The sequence below is a fragment of the Marmota flaviventris genome, chromosome 17 (genome assembly GCF_047511675.1).
Source record: "Marmota flaviventris isolate mMarFla1 chromosome 17, mMarFla1.hap1, whole genome shotgun sequence".
Taxonomy (NCBI): Eukaryota; Metazoa; Chordata; class Mammalia; order Rodentia; family Sciuridae; genus Marmota; species Marmota flaviventris.
This window is the reverse complement of record NC_092514.1, coordinates 56477784-56502310: the sequence shown is the minus strand read 5'-3', so window position 1 is coordinate 56502310 and position 24527 is coordinate 56477784. Positions and strand designations below refer to the sequence as shown.

General features: G+C 44.8%; 1 protein-coding gene and 1 long non-coding RNA gene across 9 annotated transcripts in view; one reads left to right on the top strand and one right to left on the bottom strand.

The window, feature by feature from the left end:
• The window catches only part of LOC139701329 (pleckstrin homology domain-containing family M member 1), a 45359-nt gene extending 35538 nt beyond the window's left edge, over positions 1 to 9821 (top strand). Inside the window, exons 9-12 of the mRNA XM_071603226.1 lie at positions 1170 to 1363; positions 6328 to 6391; positions 6808 to 6965; positions 7700 to 9821. Of these exons, the coding sequence (XP_071459327.1) occupies positions 1170 to 1363; positions 6328 to 6391; positions 6808 to 6965; positions 7700 to 7811 (528 nt within the window). The 3' untranslated portion in view covers positions 7812 to 9821. The remainder of the gene's footprint in view (positions 1 to 1169; positions 1364 to 6327; positions 6392 to 6807; positions 6966 to 7699) is intronic.
• Positions 5893 to 24527, bottom strand: part of LOC114108464 (uncharacterized) — a 33483-nt gene continuing 14848 nt past the window's right edge. For 7 of the 8 annotated variants that reach the window (XR_011704942.1, XR_011704949.1, XR_011704947.1 and 4 more), the window contains 2 exons: positions 19064 to 19195; positions 5893 to 6438 (listed from right to left, as the gene is read on the bottom strand). This is a non-coding gene — a long non-coding RNA (uncharacterized lncRNA). Of the gene's footprint in view, positions 6439 to 11295; positions 19196 to 24527 lie in introns of all 8 variants that reach the window. The other variant, XR_011704948.1, reaches the window with a different exon arrangement.

Here is a 24527-nt window from a genome sequence, read left to right as displayed (position 1 = left end):
GACAGACAGGCTCTTAAATAGTCGCTGACAGAAGTTCACATTTACTGAAGATGAACTCTGTGCCAGGCCCTTTGCCAAATACTTGCATGGAATATCTTTTAATATAAACTCAAAATAATCTGCCAGGCATGGTAGCACACACCTGTAATACCAACCACTTGGGAGGTTGGGGCAGGGGGATCCCAAGTTCAAGGCCAGCTTGGCAACTTAGCAAGATCCTGTCTCAAAATAAAAGAAAGGGGGTGGGGAAGCTGGGATGTAGCTCAGTGGTAGAGCACTTGCCTAGCAAGGACCTGGGTTCAATTCCCAGCACTGCTAAATAGTCTCCTGGCATTGATCCTTTGATTTTCCTCCAGTTAGCCCCAGCTCCTTAGCATGCCACAAGGAGTTCTTTTAGTCAGAGTGGCTGCCTGGTGTTCAGAAACAACACTGCAGCTCAGACCTGGGCTCCACTTTCCACAGGCAGGTCAGATACTTCAGCTTCTCAGAGCCTCAGTTTCCTCATCTATAGAATAGAAATGATGCCACCTCTCCCCATGGCTTGTTCTGTGGATGAAAAGAGGATATGATCAAGGTCCCTCCCTATGTCTGGCAAACTGTATTAGGGCCAGGATCTTGGGTAGAACCTTCAACTCTCTTTCAATCTGTTGAGAGAAGCTGAGATTGATCACTCAGCTCCACAGAGTCACAGTGGAGTCCTGGTGGTTGTTGGCAAGAGCCCAGTGCACTTGGGGAACCTTGTTAAGCTGTGTCTGCTCTGTGGTTTCCTGTAGCTAGAGCCGCAACACCAGTCACCTGGTTCCTGAGTCAGGGCCCAGAGGGGAGCACCTGTTTCCTATAGGCAGGAAAAGGAAGTTGGGCATACAGGAAAGAGTGGGAAAGAACTGTGAGGCCCGGAGGAGGGGGCCTTATCCAGAGTGACCTCCCATATCTTGTCATGGTTGGGAGGGGGCAACATGGGTGTCATTAGAGGAAAAGCTGGTTTGGGAGTCGGACTGTACCATTTCTGAGCTGTGTGCTCTTGGCTAAGTAGCGTCATCGCTCTGAACCTCAGTTTCCTAGTCTATAAGATGAAGCTAGTGCTACATCCCTTGGAGAGAGCTGCAGGGCAGGTGAGAGCTGGGCAGTGCAGGCGTCGCTAACAGCCAGCCTTTCCATGGTGTCCCCAGGTCTGTCGGCAGGCCCTGAAGTTTCTGGCGCAGATCCGGGCCCAGCCCCTCGTCAACCTGCAGCTGGTGAATGCCTCTCTGTACGAGCATGTGGAGCAGATGCGCCTCATTGGCAGGAGTCGGGAACAACTGAAGCTTCTGGGGGATTACCTGGGCCTATGTCGAAGTGGTGCCCTGAAGGAGCTGAGCAAGAGGTGAGTACCTTCTACATGCACAGGCCACACACGCTCAAGGCGGCTCCTTGAGCAATGCCAGGGCTGGGCAGAGAACTTCCCATTGGGCTTGCAAAATCACCACATCCTTCAGGGGTGTTTTGTTTTTTGAGTTGTTTTTTTTTTTTAATTTAAAAAATTTTTTTTAGTTTCAGATGAACAACATACCTTTATTTTACTTGTTTATTTTTATATGGTGCTGAGGATCGAATCCAGTGCCTCACACATGCTAGGCAAGTGCTTTACAACTGAGCCACAACTCCAGCCCCTCAGGGGTAGATTTTGTTCATATATTTATTTATTTATTCAACAAATTGACTGCTTGGGAGGCTGAGTAATAAGGATTATAAATTCAAGGCCAGCCTGTGCAATTTAATGAGACCCTGTCTCATAAAATAAAAAGGACCAGGATGTAGCTCAGTGGTGGTGCATCCCTGGGTTTAATCCCCAGTACCACCAAAAATGTGTGGGTGTGAGGGTGGGGAGTGTGTGTGTGTGTTGGGGGGGTGTAATTTATTTGTTGAGAACATACCCAAGCACCTGGCAAGGTGTACAGGGTGCAATGCTGAGTAAAGTATACCAGAGTCCTCCCCTCTGAAAGCCTCTGGTCTAGGAGGGAAGGCAATGAGCTAACCAGCAACTCCAATCAGGGGGCGGTGGGGAGAGGAGAAGTATACCCAGAAGCTCAAGTAAGACCTCTAACCAGATTAGGGGAGGTCCCAGTGGGGAAGACTTCCTGGAGGAAGTGACGCATAAGGTGAGACCTGAAAACTGATTAGGAGGTAGAAGAGGAAAGAGGAGGGGAAGAGTGTTCCAGAGAGAGGAATAGCAGGTACAGGCCCCAAAGGAAGGCACTGTACACAGAAAGCACAGGGAGAGCATTGTCTGGAGTGGAAAGGGAGGCAGGAAGCGTGCGTAGAGGCAGGCGAGACACAGCTAGCCAGGTGATGATGGCTGTGCTCCGGGTCTCCTTCCTGCCAGCCCAGCCTCCGTGCCTTGACTGTTAGATGCTGCTGTCCATGGCAGCATCCTTCCTGAAACCCTCCAGGAGTGTGTGATCAGAGCACACCCTCAGGAGCCCTTCCAAGAAGCTCCTGGGTACCCAGGGCCTGGAGGCCTTTGTTTCCCAGGGATGGAAGGTGACTGCAAGCTTCAGGATGGACTCAGATAGTCTCCCTGCCGTCACAAACCTCTCCTAGCCCAGCATGGGCTTTGGGTTCACCTTTTCTGGGTCTTTGAAACCAGAGTAATTTATAAGCACCTCCACCTTCTCCAGAGCCTCACCTCCTCAGGGGCTGCCAGGGAGCACTGTCTGAAGGGTGTCTTCTCGGCCCTGAGTGCAGTTGTTTTTCCCAGAGTCATGCCTGCTTTGCTCCTCCGGGCAAGGGTATGCCCATACAGGTCCCCTGGGGCTGTCCAGTGCTGCAGGGAGCTCTCTGGTGGGTACTCGGAGAACTGGTCCCTCACAGGCCCGTAGAGCCCCCAGGGCTTTCTCTTCTGCAGGGCCTGGAAGAACAGAAAGCCCCTAAAGGCTCTGCCATCCCACACCAGCTGGGTACCTGGGCCCGCCCTTTTCAGTGAGGCTGACTTTCTCCTCTCTTTTCTGAGGTTCTGTGACCCAGGACTCCAGACTCTCCAGAGGTCTGCCTTCCTGCCCCTAACCAGGTGATAAAAACCTGGGGTCATATCTAGCATGTGTGAGGCCCTGAGTTCAATCCCCAGACACACCCCCACAAACACACGCACAAAAAAAAAAAAAAAAACCAGGTGACAAGTGGTACCTCTGTCACCCTTCCTGACACCTGCAGGGTGGGCTGGCACTGACCTCATCCCATACTCTGCCTGCTGAACCGTCTCTGAGCCAGCCTATGATTGGTGCCATGGGCAGCCTGCCTCTGACTCTCTGGCCCTGCTGTCCCGTCCCTGTGTACCTGGCCTGCTAGAGGATGAGGCCACACTTATAGAAGTCCCCTTTTAGAGGAATTAACAAGACAGGGGAAAGAGCATAGGAATAGCTCCTGCCCAGCTCTAGACCCACATGACTCAGGGAATTCACTTCTCTGAGTTCCAGCTTTCTTGCCTGTAAAATGGGTCAGTGATCCCTATATTCATGTGGCCTTCCACGTCATGGTGAGGGGCTCAGTGTCTGAGCTACAGATAAGCAGGCAGATAGCCTGGGTCAGCTTGGTATGTGCCTGAGGGGGCACCTGACTCAACTGGGCAGGGGCCAGAGGGCCAGGGGGTTCCAAGAGATGGCATCAGGGTTAAGGGTTTGCAGCATTCTTTTATTTTAAGAAAATACTTATTTTCTTTACAACGTTAGTCAATTTGAAAGGGGTGTTTATAATAAAAGGGAATGAAACAGAACGTGCGTGTCAGCTCTTCTCAGATTCCACCACCACCTGCACCCAGGCCTCACTGTCAGCACACTGGAGCAAGAGAAGAAAGGGCCAGGGAAAGGCCTGGCTTTCCTGGCTGAGGGGCCTTAAGTGGGCAGCGGATGGAGCACAGTTCACAAGGGCCCAAACAGGCTCAAGACAGCTGGATGCCGGGCCAGGGACCAGAACTTGGAGGCCCTGTGGCCCCCACTGAAGTCCTTTGCACTTCATCTGCCACCAGCATGGAGCCACTGAAGGGTCTGAGCCGAGACTGTCATGGTTCAGTCTGTGGTTAAGAGACCGTTCTAGCAACCAAAGGTGCAAGAGCTAAGGAGAGAGTCCTGGCAAGGTGGCTGGTGTCGTTATTGACCCCAGGGGCTAGGGAGACCTGACCAAGCTAGCCAGAGGGGAGGCTGGGAGGACAAGAAAGGAGAAGACACGATCAGGTTCTGGATGTAGGAGGTAAAGTCAAGAGGAGCTGCCCCTTGCCAATGGCAACAGACTGGTGGGTCCCCTGAGAGAAAGGGGTCCTCTCGCAGGTCTGGGACATGTTTCTAAAAGCATTCTTTTGGGCCTTTGGGAAGGAACCATCACAGAAATGCCTCACAGGGATGTTCCCACCAGACCTGGTGGCTCCTACCAACAGCTGAGTAGAGGTAGATAGAGGAGGAAGAGGGGCTCAGAAAGAGGTAGCACCCAGGCTGCCCACTGGAGACCTGCAGATCATTTGGCCTTGCCAGGGTCAGTGATCCCTATGTTCATGTGGCCTTCTGTCCCATTACCCTGTAAGTTACAGGAGTTAAAAAGCAACCTTCTCCAACTTCCACTGTCTCCCAGAGACCCCTGAAATTCTCTCCGGTCCCTTCTCCAGACAATCAGCCTCACACCAGAGGACTAAGAGGGGTCTTTCCATTGTATGGGTGAGAAACTGAGGCCCAGAGTAACCCAGGGTTTTCTCCAGTGCCCAGGTGTTTCTCTCCTGGAGGACAGCATGAGTGGTACTGCTTTCCTTCTGGCCTTGACAGAGCATCAGTTATAGAGCCCCACTGAGAGTGTGACAGGCCCAGGGCACAGTGACTCTCAGATCAGGCTATAGGCCTGACTGGCTGCCAGGACTGTAGACAGAGGTAGAAGACAGGGACCTCTCCATCCAACTCAGCCCCACCCTTCCTGCCAGCTTGGAGCCAGCCTGTGTGCCTATCTCCCACCATGTTTTCCCGGTGATAAATGGCAGCTTCCTGTTCCCAGAAAGCTGGAAGTTTACTAAGGAAACCAGCATGGTAAACTGAGAGGCAAGTTGGCAGTGTCCTCACCCCACATGGCACAGTGTGGCCTGCCTGGCTGTTTGTGGGACCATCCCACACTGGGCTCCCCCTGAACCACACTAAGGCCATTGGATGGGGTATGGCCAAGCCCCCATTCCTGATGCCAGACACCATCTGTTCCAGATGTCCAGGGCATCCTGTGCAGGTTCCCAAGCTTCCTCTGACTTGGAGTATCCACCCCCCACCCCAGGACCTGCACAGGCACATGAGCAAGGCTGGATAGGGTTCTGTGCCAGGGATTTTCTGCAGGCACTTCCTCTCCATCCCTCAGGATGTGACCTGGAGTCTCGGCTGTTGGTGTAGTGGGAACCAAAACAGGGCTGGCGGCAGCCCTTGTCCTCCACTCCATTCCCCTCTGAAACGGGATCTGCTGTGCTTAGAACACATCTCAGTTCCTTTCATGTAGCACTGAAACCAGATACTGGAATGTCTTTTCTTCAGCTAGACCAGGGGCTGCCAGAGGGCAGCAGCTGTATCTTCTGCATTTCTGTCCTCAGCAGGGTCCCTGGTATGTAATGGTGGTAGAGTTTCAGTGGAGTGGAGAAGGATGCTGGCTCTAGAACCAGATACCTGCATGCAAGCTCCTGCTCTGACTCTTACTGTGTGACCCCAGGCAAATTATTTAAACTCTCCACATTTGCCCATTTTCTCAAAGTGGGAGTTGCAACAGGCTCAGCCTCAGAGCATTGTTGCAAGGACAGATGAGTGACTGAGGGTAAAATCTCAGCCAGTTCCTGGTACTGGCTGTCAGTTTTCATCATCCTCATCCTCATTATTATTTAAAAAAAAAAAAATTTAGACGCTGATAGGCCTTTGTTTTGTTCATTTATTTATATGCAGAGCTGAGAATCGAACCCAGTGCCTCACACATGCTAGGCAAGCGCTGTGCCACTGAGCCACAGCCCCAGCTCCACCCTCATCATTATTAGTTATGTGCTCACTACCTGCCGGGCACTGTACCGAATGCTCTAAATAGATTATTTAATCATCAAAAACAATTCCACTTCTTAGAGGAAGATACCTGAGGTTCAGAGATTAAGCAACTTGCCCAAGGACCCACCAGCTGGTTAGTTTACCTGGGAGGCCAGGGCAAGTCTGGTCCAGCTGACTTGTGCTCTTAGCCCTGCCTGGCGAGGCAGAAGGGTTATGGTTGGTTAGCAGTGCTGAGGGAAGGAAAACAGACAATGCAGGGTGGCCCAGCCTCCAAAGCCCTTCTGAGGAAGCTCTTGTGTTTTCTTTGCAGGCTCAACCACAGGAATTATCTCTTGGAATCTCCCCACAAGTTCAGTGTTGCTGACCTCCAGCAGGTAAACATGTCCAACTCTCCCCAAATCTCTATAGAGAGGCCTCATTCCTGGAGAAATCAGAAAAAGAGATGGAAGAGGGGTGTTTCCGAATATTGAGACCAGATAGCAGTGTTCAACTTTTTCACATCTCAGAATGGGCCTCCCTGCTGCCCCAGTACATCCTGGGCAGTGACAGACTCCCCTGGTTCCCTGGCAGGCAGCAGACTCTAGAATCCTGGGTTGAAAGTGTAGGACGCTGCTTTGCTCAAGAGAATGGAGTAGATTTGGATCTCATCTGTAAATCCAGTAACTCCCCGTGACAGCCCAAATTGGGGAAGTCTCCTTGCTAATAGAGGAGCTGGAGGCAGTTCCTCTCAGCGGGGAGTCTGGTGCCACAATGCAGCTGCCTGAGGCCAGGCTTGTGCTTATCCCTACAGATTGCAGATGGGGTGTATGAAGGGTTCCTCAAGGCCCTGATCGAGTTCGCCTCCCAGCATGTCTACCACTGTGACCTGTGCACACAGCGGGGCTTTATTTGCCAGATCTGCCACCACCATGACATCATCTTCCCCTTTGAGTTTGACACCACAATCAGGTATGCACGACACCCACAGCTCTGCACAGCACTATAGGGAGTAGCCCTAGTTTTGCCACTCAGGAACAGTGAACATCCACTCTGTGCCAGAGCCTGGCTGGCAAAGTTGTCTGGAGCAGCCCCTGCCTGGGGCTCCCATGGCTCCCCCCTGTACTGAGCATCCATCACCCTGGAGAAGAGGTGGCTGCCGGTACTGAGAGGGACCCCCACCTCAGTCTGCAAACAAGCTGAGGAGGGACTGAACAAGCTATGGCCCTGGCCCTAAACCCCTGGCACAGAATGGGCACCTATGGGTGGTGCTTGCCACAGCTTCTGCCACTGTAGCGATTGTTCTTATCCCCAGTCATTGCTCAATATCAGAAGCCTCTGAATTGAAAAATTCACCCAGACATGGGGAATAAAAAGCTGCCCCAGGGAGCACATTCCTCCACTTCCAGTGAGTACACCCGCCAGGGTTCAACCCTGCATGGGCCTGGAGCTGTTTTTGAAACTATGTTTTTAAAGATAGGTAAGAAATCATTTAGAGACACTCAGGCAGCACTTGTGAGAAATGAAGTGGATGGAGAATCTCCATGCCCGGCATGGCTGTGATCTCATCATCTAAAGCAGGCAGGTAGGGGCTGCCAAGAAGAACACAGCCTCACTATGGGACCTGACCAGAGCCCTGGCCAGCCCTCACCCCAGGATGGCCTCTAGTCAACTGGCACAAACTGTGCACGCTGCTCTCTCCCCAGGTGTGCTGAGTGCAAGACCGTCTTCCACCAGAGCTGCCAGGCTGTGGTGAAGAAGGGCTGCCCCCGCTGTGCCCGCCGGCGCAAATACCAGGAACAGAACACTCTAACCTAGGCCAATCTCCTCACCCACCCCAAGCCGTCCCAGCCGGGTTTGCCATCACCCCAGGCTCCTCTTGGTGTGTCAAGTGTCTCCCCTTTTCAGGAAGACCCTCAGGTGTGACTAGAGAGCATGGGCCTCCCAGAGAAAGCCAGGAAGCCCAATGACATCCCATGGCCTCCCACCTCCCTCTGTCTCAGGAGCAAGGACACCACCAGATGTCCTCTGCTCAAGGCTCAATGGGGCCTTTCATCAGGCTGGGCTCACCTCACTGTCACACCTCCATTAGGGCTGTTCAAACACTGTGGAAATGAGACTTGGGGGACATTTTCAATTCCACATTCCTGATTAAAAGGTCTAGTTTTTTAAGGTGGGTTTTTTTCCCTTCATATTGCAACAGAAAATATTTTTTTTATTCTTGACCCTACACAAGTCACCCAAGAAACCCGGGCCTTCTCACCCTGGTGGATGTGCACACTTAGGCCTGGCCCAAAGGCAGGCAGTCAGGCCTGTCAGCGGACAGGTGCCTTTCCTTCGTCCTTGCTGGCACTTGCTTACTGACAACTCCAGTGCCACATGCCAAACTGCTTCCAGCAGGACGAGGTCATCCTGATGACTACCTCCTTTCTCTCCCATCTCATCTTGACTTCCTATCCCCTCGATTCTCACCTGGAAAGTCCTCCCTTTCTAAGAGTCAGAGCCCCCTCGCTCTTCTCTAGTCTGGAGTCATTGTGCAGAATGGGAAATGACTCAAAACCAGCACTGTCAGCACTTTGAGACTTCCTCGGTTGGGGGAAGGACCTCATCTTGCCCATTCTCCTCCCCCCACCCACCTTACTCCCACAAAGATGGGCAGGACCTGCCTCAGACTGACTCTTGAGGTCACACCCCTGCCTGACTGACTCCTGAGTAGGCTGGACCCCAGAGAGAGCAGTGACCAAGGGCAGCGGCTGCCTCAGATGACTGCCGTGACTGCTGAGCCCTACCCTGTGGAGAAGTGACCCTGTCCTTCCGCTGCTGAACTGTGCAGGGACATGCAGAGAAGCTATCCTGTGGGTGCTTCTGCAGCCTCAGTCTTACAAAGCCATGAATTCACAAAGCTGCCCTGGACTTGCCCAGCAAGGGTCTGCCAGGACTTGGAGAATTTCCTTGGAGTAGAATCGGTTTTTGAAGGGGTCCTGGGGGCTGGATGGGAGCCTGGAGTTCCCCTCTAGGCATGTCTAGGTCCTTGAAGTTTGGGGAGGGTTGGTGGTCTCTGCGTCCTTCTCCTCCTCTCCTGGACCCAGCAGGCTCCTCTCACTGTCTCACCTGAGGAGTCAAAGGCCTCAGGTGGAGATGTACCTGTCACTGTCAAGAGGTGAGCCTTCCCCCATCCTCCCTGGAGTGATGGAGCTGCTGAGTCACCCACCCAGCCCCACAGGGTTGGATGAATTGTGCAATAGAACAAAGGAGACAGTAGGCAGGCAGCGGAGGCTGCCACATAGCTCCTGTGTCCCCATTGTGGAAGGTGGTGCACACCTGTGCCCAGAACACCAAAGCTTCTTGAGCCAGGAAGTGTGACCATATCCCTTCCCCACCCACCTCCCATAGCCAGCATTAACTCTCCCCTGTAAACACCGCCTGATCAGAGCTATCAACTGCCCCAGGTCCCTGAGTGGGCAGGAGTCTGGCCTGGTGTGGGCCTTGGTCCTGGGTGTATATTCCATATGGTGCCCTGGGAGGCAGCAGGAGTGAGGCCCTGATTGATGGGTCCTCCTCACCCCTGGGGTTATGTGCATTAGAGCTGCCCTCTCCTCCAGTACCAAAAAAGCTGCTAATGCTGTTGGATGAGTTGACTCTTACCCTCCGCCTCCAGTGGAAAGCCGAGGTGAACTTCAGCAGTGCCCACACTATTCTTAAAATGTTATTTTATGCAATAAACTTTCTAGAAAGTAGGGCTCTGGCCCTGAGATTTTGCAATGTATTGAAGGAACTGCGGCTGTGTGATAGTTGAGTGATTTTGCAGTAAAGACCTGATCTTTCTAATCACCGTCTGACTTCTGAATCCTAACTCATGGGAGGTGGGGAAACCAGCCATCATAACCATTGGATGAGCCCCCCACTTACCCATTAGCCCCTGGGCATAGGGAGGTCTCCAGGTCACTGAAGAACACTGGGAGGCAGCAGCTATGTACCAGGAGTGGCCATCGAGAAAAGAGCCCATAAATGACAGTGTATAGTCCCACCCTTCACGCCCAGGAGTTGGGATCCCCCCTGGGATGGGATTTTAGGGACTTTGGGGAGGTTCACTCATACATTCATCTGTGACAACTGAAGCTGACTCCCCCATGGCTTCTTTCCTGCTCCTTAAATGTCAACACTGATCACGAACACGGCAGGAATTCTTGGAGAAATAAAGCAGTGTGGAAGGGATGGGTGGGAGGGGAGCAGGTGACTTAAGCAGAGCCCCAGAATCATGAATCTTGTATTTAGGGCTCAAAGTGGCTTTTATTTGGTTGCCAGCCTTTCTCACAAGTTCCAGAAGCCCCTGGGGTAGGGGTGGGGGGGGACTCTAGGGGGAAGCCCCCCACTGTCCATGTAAGAACAAAAGAAGGAAACAGACTTAATTCCCAGAAAGTCAGTTGCAGGAAAATGGAGCAGAAAAGAATAACATTCAGGTCTGCAGTTTCCTGCCATTGAAGATCCCTTTAAACCCATCATGGAAACCCTCTGCCCATCCATGAGCCCCAGCTTCCTCCAAGGGTCTTCCCTCTTCCAGGGGCAGTAGATGGTAGGCCCAGAGATGCAAAGAGGAACTGGGTTTGAGGGCTGGGTGGGGGGGGGGGGGGCAGGCCCAGGGGAGGGCCATGGGCATGTGAGCTCATGCTGCCCTGCCCTTGGACTCAACCCAAAATACCTTTAATGCCACATGTTTCCCCTTCCTCCCTTTCTACCTAGAGAACGGGAGGTTTGGAGATCACAACTCAACCCCAAAGAGCTCATCTCAGTAAAAGTAGTAATAATAATGAAGTGTGTGTACTTGACACTGCTCTTAGTGCATCTCATTTTATCTTCTCAGCAAGCCTATAGTAGGTAGGCATTACTATCCCCAGTTTATTGGAAAGAAAGCTGAGATGCAGACATAAGTCAGTACTCACAATGTCTAAAGGCCAACACAGGACAGAGCTGGACATCAGCCTGCTAGACCCCAAACAAGGAGTACAATCACTACCAGCCACTGCCATCCTGCCTAGCCAGGACAGATGGGGAGACCTAAGAGGTGGGGTGGAGGGAGGGTCCAATCCAGTCACTATTTTCTAAGTATGCAGGGCAATGCTGAGTTTTGCTGTGACTGCCTCAGGGATCTTAAGATGCCACCAGAATTCAGATGCACTGAGATTCTACTAGCATAAGGAGAACTCACTGGTGGGCAACCCCTCACAGGGTCAAAGATGTGGAGGAAATGGGGTTCAAGAAAGAGCATGGCCAGATTCAGTTTCCAATCAAACACTCAACTCACCTGAAGTACCCAGCTCTCAGCACAAGCATCTAAGGGAGAGGGCACAACTGTTCCTTCCACCCGCGCTACCGCTTGAGCCACATCCCCAGCCCGAGAGCAAAGAAATTTTATTTTGCACCAATAAAAATATGGAAAAATAAATTATTTGTCTACCCATCATGTAGCTCCTGCTTGAGAATATGACTTAAAAAGCAGTTTAGATGAACTGCACTCACCAAGTTACAAACCCATATTAGAGGTGAGACTACACATACCTCTATGAATGTTACAGGCCACTAAAATGATTAATACTGGTTCAGCTGCATTAACAACCTTCTCCGAGAATGTAAATACCTCCTAAGTGTTAGCTTTCAACCAAAACAAAACAAAACAGACCAGGTGCAATGGTGCACACCTGAATCCCAGCACCTCAAGAGGCTGAGGCAGGAGGATGAGTTCAAAGCCAGCTTCAGGAATGTCAAGGTGCTAAGCAGTTCGGTGAGACCTTGACTGTAAATACAGTACAAAATAGGGCTGGGGACGCAGCTCAGTGGTTGAGTGCTCCTGAGTTCAATCCCCACAGTACTCGCCCCCCTGAAAACAAAAAACAAAACAAAACAAAAAATGGGCTGGAAATGTGGTTCAGTGGTTAAATGCCCCTGAGTTCAACCCCCCAGTACAAAATAATAATAATTATTATTATTGTGCTTTTATAAAATATTTTTTAAATGTTGATGAACCTTAATTTTATTCATTTATTTATATGCAGTGCTGAGAATCGAACCCAGTGCCTCACACATGCTAGGCAAGCGCTCTACCACTGAGCGGTGATCCCAGCCCAATTGTATTTTTTTTAAAACAGGTTCACTATTAGTGTAACTTCTTATTTTTTAAATTTATTTAGGTAATTTTTGATTTTTTTATTGTTCTTTTTTTTTTGGATTGAACCCAATCCAAAAAACTCACTTAACCACTGAACCACATTCCCAGCCACCCCCCTTTTTAGTTGTAGATGGACACAATATCTTTATTTTGTTTATTTATTTATATGTGGTGCTGACGATAAAATCCAGTGCCTCTCAGAGCTAGGCAAGCACGCTACCACTGAGCCACAACCCCAGCCCCATCCTTTTTTTTTTTTTTTTTTAATTTAGAGACAGGATCTCACTGAGTTGCTAAGTGCTTTGCTAAGTTGCTGAGGCTGTCTTTGAACTCCCAATCCTCCAGCCTCAGCCTCACAAGCTGCTGGGATTATAGGTGTAAGTCATGGCACCCAGCCTAATTTTTATTTATTTATTTTTTTAAACTTTTTTTTTTAAGTTGTAATTGGACACAATACCTTTATTTTATTTATTTATTTTTATGTGGTGCTGAGGATGGAACCCAGCACCTTGCACGTGCTAGGCAAGTGCTCTACCACTGAGCCACAACCCCAGCCCCAGGAATTAGTTTTGAGGGGGGAAAAAAATGCACAAGGCTACTAATTGCAATAAATTATTTATAACAGCATATAACTGAAAATAATATAAAAGTTCAACAAAAAGGAACAATGAAAATATAACTATACAATGGAGTACCAGTTAAGCTCTTAAAGATGTAGAACTATCTGTCTCAGCAGTAAACATTTTGCATTTTGACACAATCATAAAAATATTACAAAACAATAGTGTTACTCCAGTTTTCTCTTCTATAAAACAGGAATAACAATAGAACCTGTCACACAGGTAGTTTTGGGAATTAAATGAGGTGCCACTTTTTTCTTTTTTTTTTTTGTTGTGGTGCTAGAGATTGAACCCAAGGCCTCACACATCATTAGGCAAGTGCTATCTACCTCTTAGCTACATTCCTAGTGAGATCAAACTTTTATTTATTACTTTTTGGAGGGATACTAGGGATTGAACCTATGCACACTTAACCAGTAAACCATATCCCCAGCCCTTTTTATTTTTATTTTTTGTTTTGAGACAGAGTCTTGCTGAGGCTGGCTTTGAACTTGTGATTCTCCTGCCTCAGCCTCCTTAGCTATGAGGTCACACTTTTAAAAAGATTGTTAGTACAGTGCTTAGTATATATAGTAAAAGCTCAATAAACAATATATACTTTAGGAGGAAAAAAGGTATACACAGAAAATTTCTGCAAGTACATACTGTACAATGATATACTACTGAAGATTATTATCATGCAATAATTCTTGGTTTTCTTGTATTTTCTAATTTTCCTACAGTAAATATAAAACACAGTCTTAACAAAAGTTAACCATAGTTTGGCATTTTTTACTTTTATTAGTATTTCCTAATTTTATAGAAACTTTTTTTGGGGGAGAGGTAATAGGGATTGAATCCAGGGACTCACTCATGTACAGAATTCATTTCCAGGCCTTTTTATTTTGAGACAGAATCCTACTAAGATGCCCAGATTGGCCTTGAATTTGAATTTGCAATCCTTTCTCAAGACTCTAGAGTTGTTGGGATTACATGTTTGTGCCATTGTACCCAGCTCCACAATCACATTACAATAACAGTTCTGAAAATACTATTACTCAAATACCCCCCAAAATGACACTATTAAACATTTAAGGACATGAGAAGCCATTCATACCATTCACAATATAGTAATGAAAAAAAAAAAAAGCAGATTAGAAATCAGTATGTATAGTATGCACAGCCTCTTTTTTTTTTTTTTTTAAGTAGAAGGGAAAGAAGAAGGGGGAGATATACATAAAACCATTATGAAGACTGGATTATAAGCTGGGTGCAGTTGTGCACACCTGCAATCTCAGCAGCTCAGGAGGCTGAAGCAGAAGGATTTCGAGTTCAAAGCCAGACTCAGCAATGGCAAGGTGTTAAACAACTCAGTGAGACCCTGCCTCTAAATAATTAAATACAAAATGTGGCTCAGTGGCTGAGTGCCCGAGTTCAATCCCTGATAAGGGGGGAGATTGGATTATGAATGGCTACTCCTTTTTCCTTATCCACAGTTTCCAAATTATTAAATATATCTCCCCCCCCATTCCAGTTCTAGGGACTGAACTCAGGGGTGCTCTATCACTGAGCTGTGTCCCCAGCCCTTTTCATTTCTCATTTTTATTTATTTATTTTTGGGGGGTCAGGGATTGAATTCCAAGGGACTCAACCATTGAGCCACATTTCCAGCCCTATTTTGTATTTTATTTAGAGACAGGATCCCACTGAGTTGCTTAGCACCTTGCTTTTGGCTTAGGCTTTCTTTGAACTTGCAATCCTCCTGCCTCAGCCTTTTGAGCTGCTGGGAACAGGTGTGTGCCAACACACTGGCTTATTTTTTATTTTGAGGCTGGGTCTCTAAGTTGTTTAAGGCCTCTTTAAATTGCCCAGTCTGGGCTTAACTTATGAATCTCTTGCCTCAACCTCTGAGACCCTGGGATTATAGGTATGCATTACACCCAGCTGAACATATTACTTTTGTAAAGAAAATATTATTAAACTTGTCCAAAACTGAGCTCTTTCACAAACATAATTATTTCTTAAATAAAACCATCAATCTAGCTCCCAAATCTCTCAAATCTCCTTCCTCTTTCTGTCACCAAACTCTTTACGATTTTACTCTCTGGGCTGGGGTTGTAGCATGGTGGTAGAGTGCTTGCCTAGCTTGTGTGTGGCAATGGCTTCAATCCTCAACACCACATAAAAAAATAAATAAAATAAAGGCATTGTGTCCATCTATAACTAAAAAGAAATATTTTTAAAAAACATTTTACTTTCTAGGACTGGGGTTGTGGCTCAGCAATGGAGGGCTCGCCTAGCATGTGTGGGGCCCTGGGTTCGATCCTCAGCACCACATAAAAATAAAATTGGGGTGTTGTGTCCAACTACAATAAACAAATTTTTTTAAAAAAAATTTACTTTCTAAATCATGTCCACTCTTCATCCTCACTGCTTTAGTCCAGACCCTCAGATTTTTTTTAGTTATAATTTTTTTAGTTATAATTTTTTAATTTTTTTTTTTTTAGTTATAGACACAATACCTCTATTTAATTTATTTTTATGTGGTGCTGAGGACCAAACCCGAGGCCTCACACATGCTAAGCAAGCACTCTACTACTAAGCTACAATTGGAGCCCCCAGAACCTCAATTTTTAATAACAATAGTCTTTTGTGGAGTCCCAACCCCTAATCCACTTCCACACTGTGAGAGTGACCTTTCTAATACAAACTGAACAGGTTGCTCCAGTTGTTGAAATACTTTAACAACTCCCCATTATCACAAGAGAAAAATCCAAACCCTCAGCCTCTCTGGCTTCATCTCCTATCACATCATCTCAAGTAATAATCTAAACCTCCGTATGCTTTCTCACAAATCACCATCCTTTCACATTCTGCTTTAAGTGACTTTCTTCTGACTAAAATCTGCTCACTTCAGACTCAGTTCAAGCATTACCTCTCCTCAGGGCCTTTGCCTCCCCTTCCTCCTCCCACTATAGCCACAGTAGCTCTTAATGGGCTTGCATACAAAATTTCACCTCAAATGGAGTTCATATACATCCTAAGAAGATGTCTGAAAACCAGAGGTTATGGGGAAAATAAGTACAAGTTGGCAGATCTAAACTCTAGTCCTACTTCTGAGACCAATCTAATTAAACAAGTCACTTTCCCCTTCCCACTCCCTACTTTTCCTGAACTGTACCCCAGTGTTTTTTTTTTTTTTTTTTTTTTTTTTTTTTGGTGGTGCTGAGGATTGAACCCAGGGCCTTGTGCATGCAAGGCAAGCACTCTACCAACTGAGCTATATCCCCAGCCCCCCAGCCCTTTCTATTTTGAGACACAGTCTCATTAAGTTACCCAAGCTGGCCTCAAATTAAGCAAGTCACTTTTCCTCTTCAAGACACAATTTCTTACCTATTAAATACCTAATTATATAAATAATTATGTGCACACACATATGCATATGTATATATATTATGTACACACACAGTACACACACACACCTCTAGACCATTTCTGTCAGAAGTTACTTTTACTTGTAAATTTTACTAAAATGAGAAGGCACAGATTCCTTCCTTTTTTTTTTTTTTTTTTGGTACCAGGGATTGAACTCAGGGGCACTCAACCACTGAGCCACATCCCCAGCCCTATTTTTTGTATTTTTATTAGAGGCAGGGTCTCACTGAGTTAAGGGCCTTGCTGTTGCTGAGGCTGGCTTTGTACTCACGATCCTCCTATCTTAGCCTCCCAAACCACTGGGATTTAGAGGTACAACACCGCAATTGGCCCCTTTTTCTTTTTGAGACGGAGTATCACTAAATTGCTCAGGGTCTAAATTGCTAAGGTTGGCCTTGAACTTGTGATCCTCCTCTCAGTCTCCCAAGCCACTGAGATTATCCAGCTACAGATTCCTTCTTTATTATATGATACCAGGAGGTTTCACAGCCCAGGTAAGGTTAGAGTGGCTGCCTCCTTGTTTTTTTTCCTCCCATTATTGAAACTTTGTATTCTTACCAATCTATTCCATAAGCTTCTTTGTTTTTTCCCATTACTAAGGACTAAACCCAGAGTAAGATGTTTAACCACTGAACTACATTCCCAGCCCTTTTTAATTTTCATTCTTTTTTTTAATTAAACTTAGCAAATATCAACATTTTATTTTCTATTAATTCTTATTTTATCATCAGGCATATAGAAAGTCTATTAAGAACTTACTAAAAATATTCACTGAATTAATAACTTTCATTTTAACAGATATACCTATTGTGTTTCTTTTTTTTATTTCATATATGACAAATAGTGGAATGCATTACATTCATAATTATCCATTCACAGCACAATTTTTCATAACTCTGTATATAAAGTATGTTCACAGCAAATTATGCGATTATACATGAGTTCTCTTATTGATTTTTTTGCATTACAATTCTTAATACACCTTTATAACACAATTTATCATATCTCTGTTTGTATATAAGATATGCTGACACCAAATTCACATCTTCATACATGTATTTTGTATAATGATGACCATCCCCTTCCACCATCCTTGCTATTCTCCTTCTCCCTCCCACCCCTATTCCCTATCTAGAGGTAATCTTTAATTTCCATTCTGAGGCAACAATCTCACTAAATTGTGGAGGCTAGGCTTGAATTTTCTTTCTTTCTTTTTTTTTTTTTTTTAAGAATTTTTAGTGTAGGGGCTGGAGTCTAGCTCAGCAGTACAGTGTTTGCCATGTATGTGTGAGGCACTGCGTTCGATTCCCAGCACCACATATAAATAAGCAAATAAAAAATAAGGGTCCATCAAACAACTTAAAAAATATTTTTACAAAATTTTAGTGTAGATGGACACAATTTATTTTATTTCTTTATTTATTTTTATGTGGTGCTGAGGATCGAACCCAGTGCCTCACATGTGCTAGGCAAGCGCTCTATCGCTGAGCCACAATCCCAGCCCTGGGCTTGAACTTTCAATCTTCCTTCCTCAACCTCCTGACTATCTGGGATTATAGGCCTAAGCCACCATTCCCAGCTTCCTTCCTTTCTTTTTTTAGAAAATTTTATTTATTTAATTTTATTGATTAATTGATAGGCACTTGGAATTGAACCCAGGGCCAGGGGTGTTTATCACTGAGCCACATTCCCAGCCCTTATTTTTTTTTTTTGGTACTGGGGATTGAACTCAGGAGCACTCAACCACTGAGCCACATCCCCAGCCCTATTTTGTATTTTATTTAGAGACAAGGTCTCACTGAGTTGCTTAGCTCCTCTTTTGCTGAGGCTGGCTTTGAACACGCAATCCTCCTGCCTCAGCCTCTTAAACCACTGGGATTACAGGCATGTGCCACCAGGGCTGGCTCCTTCCTTTCTTAATAGGGTGTAAAACATGATATGTTTGACTTTAAAATAAACTGTCTCAGGGCAGAAAAGGAAAAAATGAACTTGTAGCAAGAAACAACCAACAAGAATCCCTGTCTCTTTTCTCAGGGATACCAAAGAAATGACACAATCTCCTTTTTTTTTTTTTCTTTTATTTATTTATTTAGTTAGTTAGTTCTCAGCGGACACAACATCTTTGTTGGTATGTGGTGCTGAGGATCGAACCCCGGGCCGCACGCATGCCAGGCGAGCGCGCTACCGCTTGAGCCGTATCCCCAGCCCATAAATTTGGATTCTTTTATTGATCCTATAACTAAACTATTTTAGTGACTACATGACACCAATGAACTCTACAGGAATTGTTTGATAAGTAGGTGATCCCCCACCATATCCAGGATAGTGCTCCCCTGGTGCCCAGGGATGCTCTTTTTTTTTTTTTTTTTTTTTTTCTTTTTTTTTTTGTGGGGCTGGGAATTGAACCCTGGGCCTTGTGCATGCAAGGTAAGCACTCTACCAACTGAGCTATATCTCCAGCTCCACAATCTCCTTTGAAAAGCAAATAATTCAGGAAGAAACACAAGTTCCTAATCCAATGCAACCAGTTCAAATTTCCATTTAGAATGAACCAGGACAAGGAAATAAAACATGCCATTACAGTAATAAATGGACCTCTTCAGAAGTCATGAGACTAAATGATGAGGACAGACAATATTGGTTCTCCATTTTCCCATACCAAATGTCATGAGTATACTATGTCTATACAAGGAATTCCTAAGTATCTATGAATACTAGGACCAAAAATCTGGGATGTTAAAAACAGAATTAAAGGGCAGGCTCAAAATAACATTGGTATGGGCAGGAAAATCGAATTTTTAACCAATTTTTAACCAAGGCCATCAATCTGTTTACTTAAAGGTTTGGAGATAGACTAGTAGAAGACTACCTACCTGATTAAAAGTGGGAGGGGGAGGAGGGCCAGGAGGGGGAGGAGGGGGAGGAGGAATTGGCATCCTTGCCCTGCTCCCTGTTGGCACTGCTTTCTCTCCGTGTTTACTTGCAGCTTTAGGTCACTCATATACCTGTAAATGAAATAGATAATCATAAGAATTACTTTACCATTAAAGACACTGAGGAGTCTCGCACACTTTAAGAGGACTAGAGGACTAGGCATGGCACTAGAAAGACTAAGCACCTCATATTCTAGATGTGATGTAATACAGTCCAGAGCTTGGTAAACATTCTTGATAAAAGGCCAGATAACAAACATTTTAGGCAACAGTCTCTGTTGCATATTATTTTTCCTTTGTTTTGTTAACCTTTCTTTCTGTTTCTTTTCTTTCTTTTTTTTTTTTTTGAGGTGCTGGGGACTGAACCCAAAGCCTCGTGCATACTGAGGAAGAACTCTCTCTACCTCTGAGGCACAACGAAGCCCATTCCCTTCTTTTTTTTAAATGAATAAGTATTTATTTATTTATTACCAGGGATTGAACCTAGGGGAGCTTAATCACTGAGCTCTTTTGAGACAGGGTCTCACTAAGTTACTTAGGGCCTCACTAAGTTGCTGAGGCTGGCTTTGAACATGAGATCCTCCTGCCTCAGCCTCCCAAGTTGCTGGGATTACAGGTGTGCACTGCTGTGCCAGCTTAAACTTTATTTTTAAAGCAGTTTTAGATTCAGCAGCAAAATGAGCAAAAACTACATAAAATTATCATATACCTCTGTCCCCACACATGAATACCCTCCCATACTACAGGTACATTTGTTACAAATGATAACTCTATAGTGACACATCATTAACATCCAAAGTCCATAATTTACATAGGGTTCACTCTTGGTATGGTACATTCAGTGGGTTTTGACTAATGTACAATGAGTTACATCTACCATCTTATAGTATTATATAGAAGTTTTATGGCCTTATAAATCCTATATCTATTAATCTTGTTTTCCTCCCAATTCTTTCTTTTTTATATATAAATTTTTTAGTTGTAGATACCTTTATTTATTTTTATGTGGTGCTGAGGATCGAACCCAGTGCCTCACATGTGCTAGACAAGCACTCTGCCACTGAGCCATAACCCCAGCCAATCCCCCCAATTCTTAAGCAACCACTGATCTTTTTACTATCTTCATAGTCTTTCTGATTCTAGAATGTCATATAGTTGAAATCATATACCATAGAGCATCTTCAGATTGTCTTTTCATTTGGTAATAGGCATTTAAGAGTCCTTCATGTCTTGACATCTCTTTTAGCTTCTTTTGAGATGAGGTCTCATTATATTGCCCAGGCTGATCTCTAATTCCTGTACTCAAGTGATTGTCCTGCCTCAGCTTCAGAGTTGCTGGGACAATAGTCACATGATACTACATCCATTTTTTAGCTCTTTTTCTTTTTTAGTGTTGACTAATATTCCATTGCTTAGATATACTACAGTCTGCTCATCCATTCCTACTGAATGACATCTTGGTTGCTTCTACGTTTTGTCAATTCTGAAGAAAGGTGCTATAAACATCCATGTGAAGGGTTTTTCAACTCCTTTGGGTAAATACTAAGCAGTGTGACTGTTGGATCACATGATAAAAGTATGTTGTATTCCGTAAGAAACTGCCAGACTTCTTCCAAAGTGGCTGTACCATTTTGCTTCACATCTTTGCAGCATGGGTGGTTTTGGATTTTGGCTATTCTTTTTTTCTTTGTTTGCTGGTCTGCAGTACTAGAGTTTGAACCCAAAGGCACTCAACCACTGAGCTACATATCCAGCCCTTTTTATTTTTTAGACAAAGTCTCGCTAAGTTGCCCAAGCTGGCCTCAAACTTGCGATCCTCCTGCCTCAGCCCAAGTTACTGGAAACATAGGCAAGCACTACTGCAACCACATAAAAAAGGATTTGTTTGTTTTTTGCCAGCACTGGGGATGGAACCCAGGTCTTTGCACATACTCAGCATGTGCTCTACCACTAAGATGTATGAATTTTGGCAGTTGTATAAGGTGTGTGGTGGTATCTTGTTTTAACGTGCAATTCCTTAATGACATGATGTTAAACATATTTTCATATGCTTACTTGCCATCTGTATATCATCTTTGGTGAGGCTGTCTGTTTAGGTCTTTTGACTTTTTGTATGTGTGTGCTGGGGACTAAACCTAGGGCTCTACCATGATAAACCCATGCTCTACCACTGAGCTACACCCAATCCCTATTTATCATTTTTTTTCTATTTATCATTTTTTAAAACTGAGTTGTTTTGTTTTCTTATTGTTCAGTTTCAAGAGCTCTTTATATGTTTTAGATAACAGTCCTTTATCAGATATGTCTTCTGCAAATATTTTCTCCCAGTCTGTGGCCTGTCTTTTTCTTCTCTTGATTTTCACAATCTTTTAAAAATAAAAAACTAGTCTTAGTTTGAGGGCCAAATAAAAATAGGCTATGGATCAGATATGACTCATAGGCCATAGTTTACTGACACCTGGTATAAGCACATTCATGGAATCTGATAAGAGCATAACTTACCACCTGAGAAGGTAGTCACTTATCAAGTCGTAGAACAGCACTCAAAAACTACAATAGCTGCCCCCCACAGTCACACTCATGGAAGCTGATCAGAGCATAACTACCAATGAAAAGTTAGCCACCTATCAAGTAACAAAACAGCACTCAAATATACTGCTGTCCCCCTATTATAGTTTTTTTGTTGTTGTTGTTGTTGTTGTTGTTGTTGTTGTACTAGAGATTGAACTCCTGGGCATGCCACCACTAAATTACACCCCAGCTGCTGCTGCTATTGTTCTTTTTCTTCTTTTTTTTGGAGTCAGGGTCTAAGTTGCCAAGGCTGGCAAACTTGCAATCCTCCTGCTTCAGCTTCCTAAATTGCTGAGATTATAAGCACTTACTCTCAGGCCAGCCCTCTATTATAGTTTGTAACTAATTTGCATTTCACAAAATGAGGCTAAAACCAGGAAAGTAATTTACCCTAAGACATTAAAATAGGAGCCAAAGATATAACAGTAGTTACTTCTAAAATGATTGGTCTCAAGGAAATCCCATTTCTTCCTTTCTTTCCTTCTGTCTCAGTATGTTGTCCAGACTGGTCTCAAAACTGCTGGTCTGCAGCAGTCCTCCTGCCTCAGCTCCCACAAGCAGTTGGGACTATAGGTGTGCATCACTGTATCCAGCTAGGAAATTGCATTTCTTGATCCCCAAAACTGAAATATAAAAAGGGCTGGGATTGTAGCTTAGTGGCTTCTCATCTCAGAATGCATATCAGCTCTATGCCAAAGCCACCATGGCTTCCTCAGGCTAAATTTTAGCTAATAACAACCACAAGATTTCTAAGATTGAAGATAAGAGTACTACAGTTGTCCTCTGTCCTGTTACCAAACCAAGTACATTTTAGCCCCTGACCACCAAGCAATTCACTGCAACCAAGCAGAACCTACACACACATTTCCAGACATTTTATACATAGGCAGTAAAAGATACTAGCCATTTTTCCTTTCCAGTCCTAGGATCTACAATACAGTAAGGAAAAGAAAATGTGCCTCTTTGTATTGTCAAAGCTAAAAAACAACTTGAAATCACAGTGCTATAACATCTTCAAAAAAGATGTTGCATAAATCCAAGGCAGATGATTATTACATCTATTTTCAAAGCCTGTGTCAATTTTCCATTTTTCCAAAAGCATTAATAGATTCCTGGATTTAGGCAGCAAAATATAGAGTAGCTAAATACTCATAATTAATATTTCCTCCCCACCCACATAACATATCCTAAGAACCAGGGGATTTAGGGATTTAGCCAGAAAAATGGAGTCACACAAGGCCAAAGTTATTATCATCAGTCAATATTTAATACTAGGGAAGAGAGGGGAGTTAATCAGATGAAAGACACATCCTAATTTAGAAATGCAGACCAAAGCTAGACAGACTAAAACAGAGTCTGAATACAAAAGCAATGCTAGGTGATAGCTAAGGAGTTTGTCATGGAAGCATGAGATGTCACTCATAGTTGAGAAAGAACTCTTCTAAATCAGGGTTTTCAAATATGCCTTAAGATAAGATACATGTAGAGGATCTGTTTAAAACACAAACACAAAAATATCTGTGGGGGCTGGGGTTATGGCTCAGTGGTAGAGTGCTTGCCTAGCACATGTAAGGCCCTGGGTCTGATCCTTAGCACCACATAAAAATAAATGAATAAGGGTATTGTATCCAACCACAACTAAATAAATAAATAAATAAATAAATCTGTGGGCCCTAAATCCACACCCACTAAAATCAGAAAATCTCCAGAAGACCTGATATTTTATATATTAAAGAAGCACTTTAAGTGATTCTTGGGGTTAGGGAAATCTGGAAAACACTGTATCAAAGGAGTATTACTAATCACAGACACAATATTACACTGCACAGATACTATGGTGTTTGAATGGACATCTGCAAGAAAAAGCTGATGAATGTGTAAGTTAAACATGATAGACTAAATGCATTTATCAATGTTCCCTCATAAAAACACCATTAAAATGACAGCAAAGATGGGCTGGGGTTGAGGCTCAGTGGTAGAGTACTTGCCTAGCATGTGTGAGTTATTTTATTATAAATAAAATAAAGTTATAAGAAAGTGTTGGAGATAACTATTAGAATCTATGTTCTAATTGGTTGTACAATTAAAAAAAATAAGGGCTGGGGTTGTGGCTCAGTGGTAGAGTACTCGCCTAGTGTGTGAGAGGCCCTAGGTTCGATTCTCAGCACCCCATAAAAATAAATAAATAAAAAGAAAGGTATTGTGTCCAACTACCCAAAAAAAAAGACAGCAAAGAGCCAGGCCTGGTTGTGCACACCTGGAATCAAAGCAATTTGGAAGGCTAAGGCAAGAGTATCACAAATTCAAGAACAGTCCCAGCAATTCAGCAAGGCCTTAAGCAACTTAGCAAGACCCTTTCTCAAAAAAAGAAAATTTAAAAAGGGCTGGGGAGGGGCTAGGGCTGTAGCTCAGTGGCAGAGCCCTTGCCCTGCATGTGTGAGGCACTGGGTTCGATCCTTACACCATATAATAAAATAAACAATAAAAAAAGGCATGCTGTCCATCTACAACAACAACAAAAACAAAAAAAAAAGAGGGTCGGGGGCTGGGGATGTAGCTTAGTGGTAAAGTGTCCCCTGGGTTCAATCCCCAATACAGAAATAAAAAAGGAAAAGAAAAGCCAGCAACACGGGTTAGGGATGTGGCTCAAGCGGTAGCGCGCTCGCCTAGCATGCATGCGGCCTGGGTTCAATCCTCAGCACCACATATAAACAAAGATGTTGTGTCCGCAGAAAACTAAAAAATAAATATTAAAATTCTCTCTCTCTCTCTCAAAAAAAAAAAAAAAAGCCAGCAACAGAACAGAGATTTCTTTTTCTTTTTTTTTTTTTTT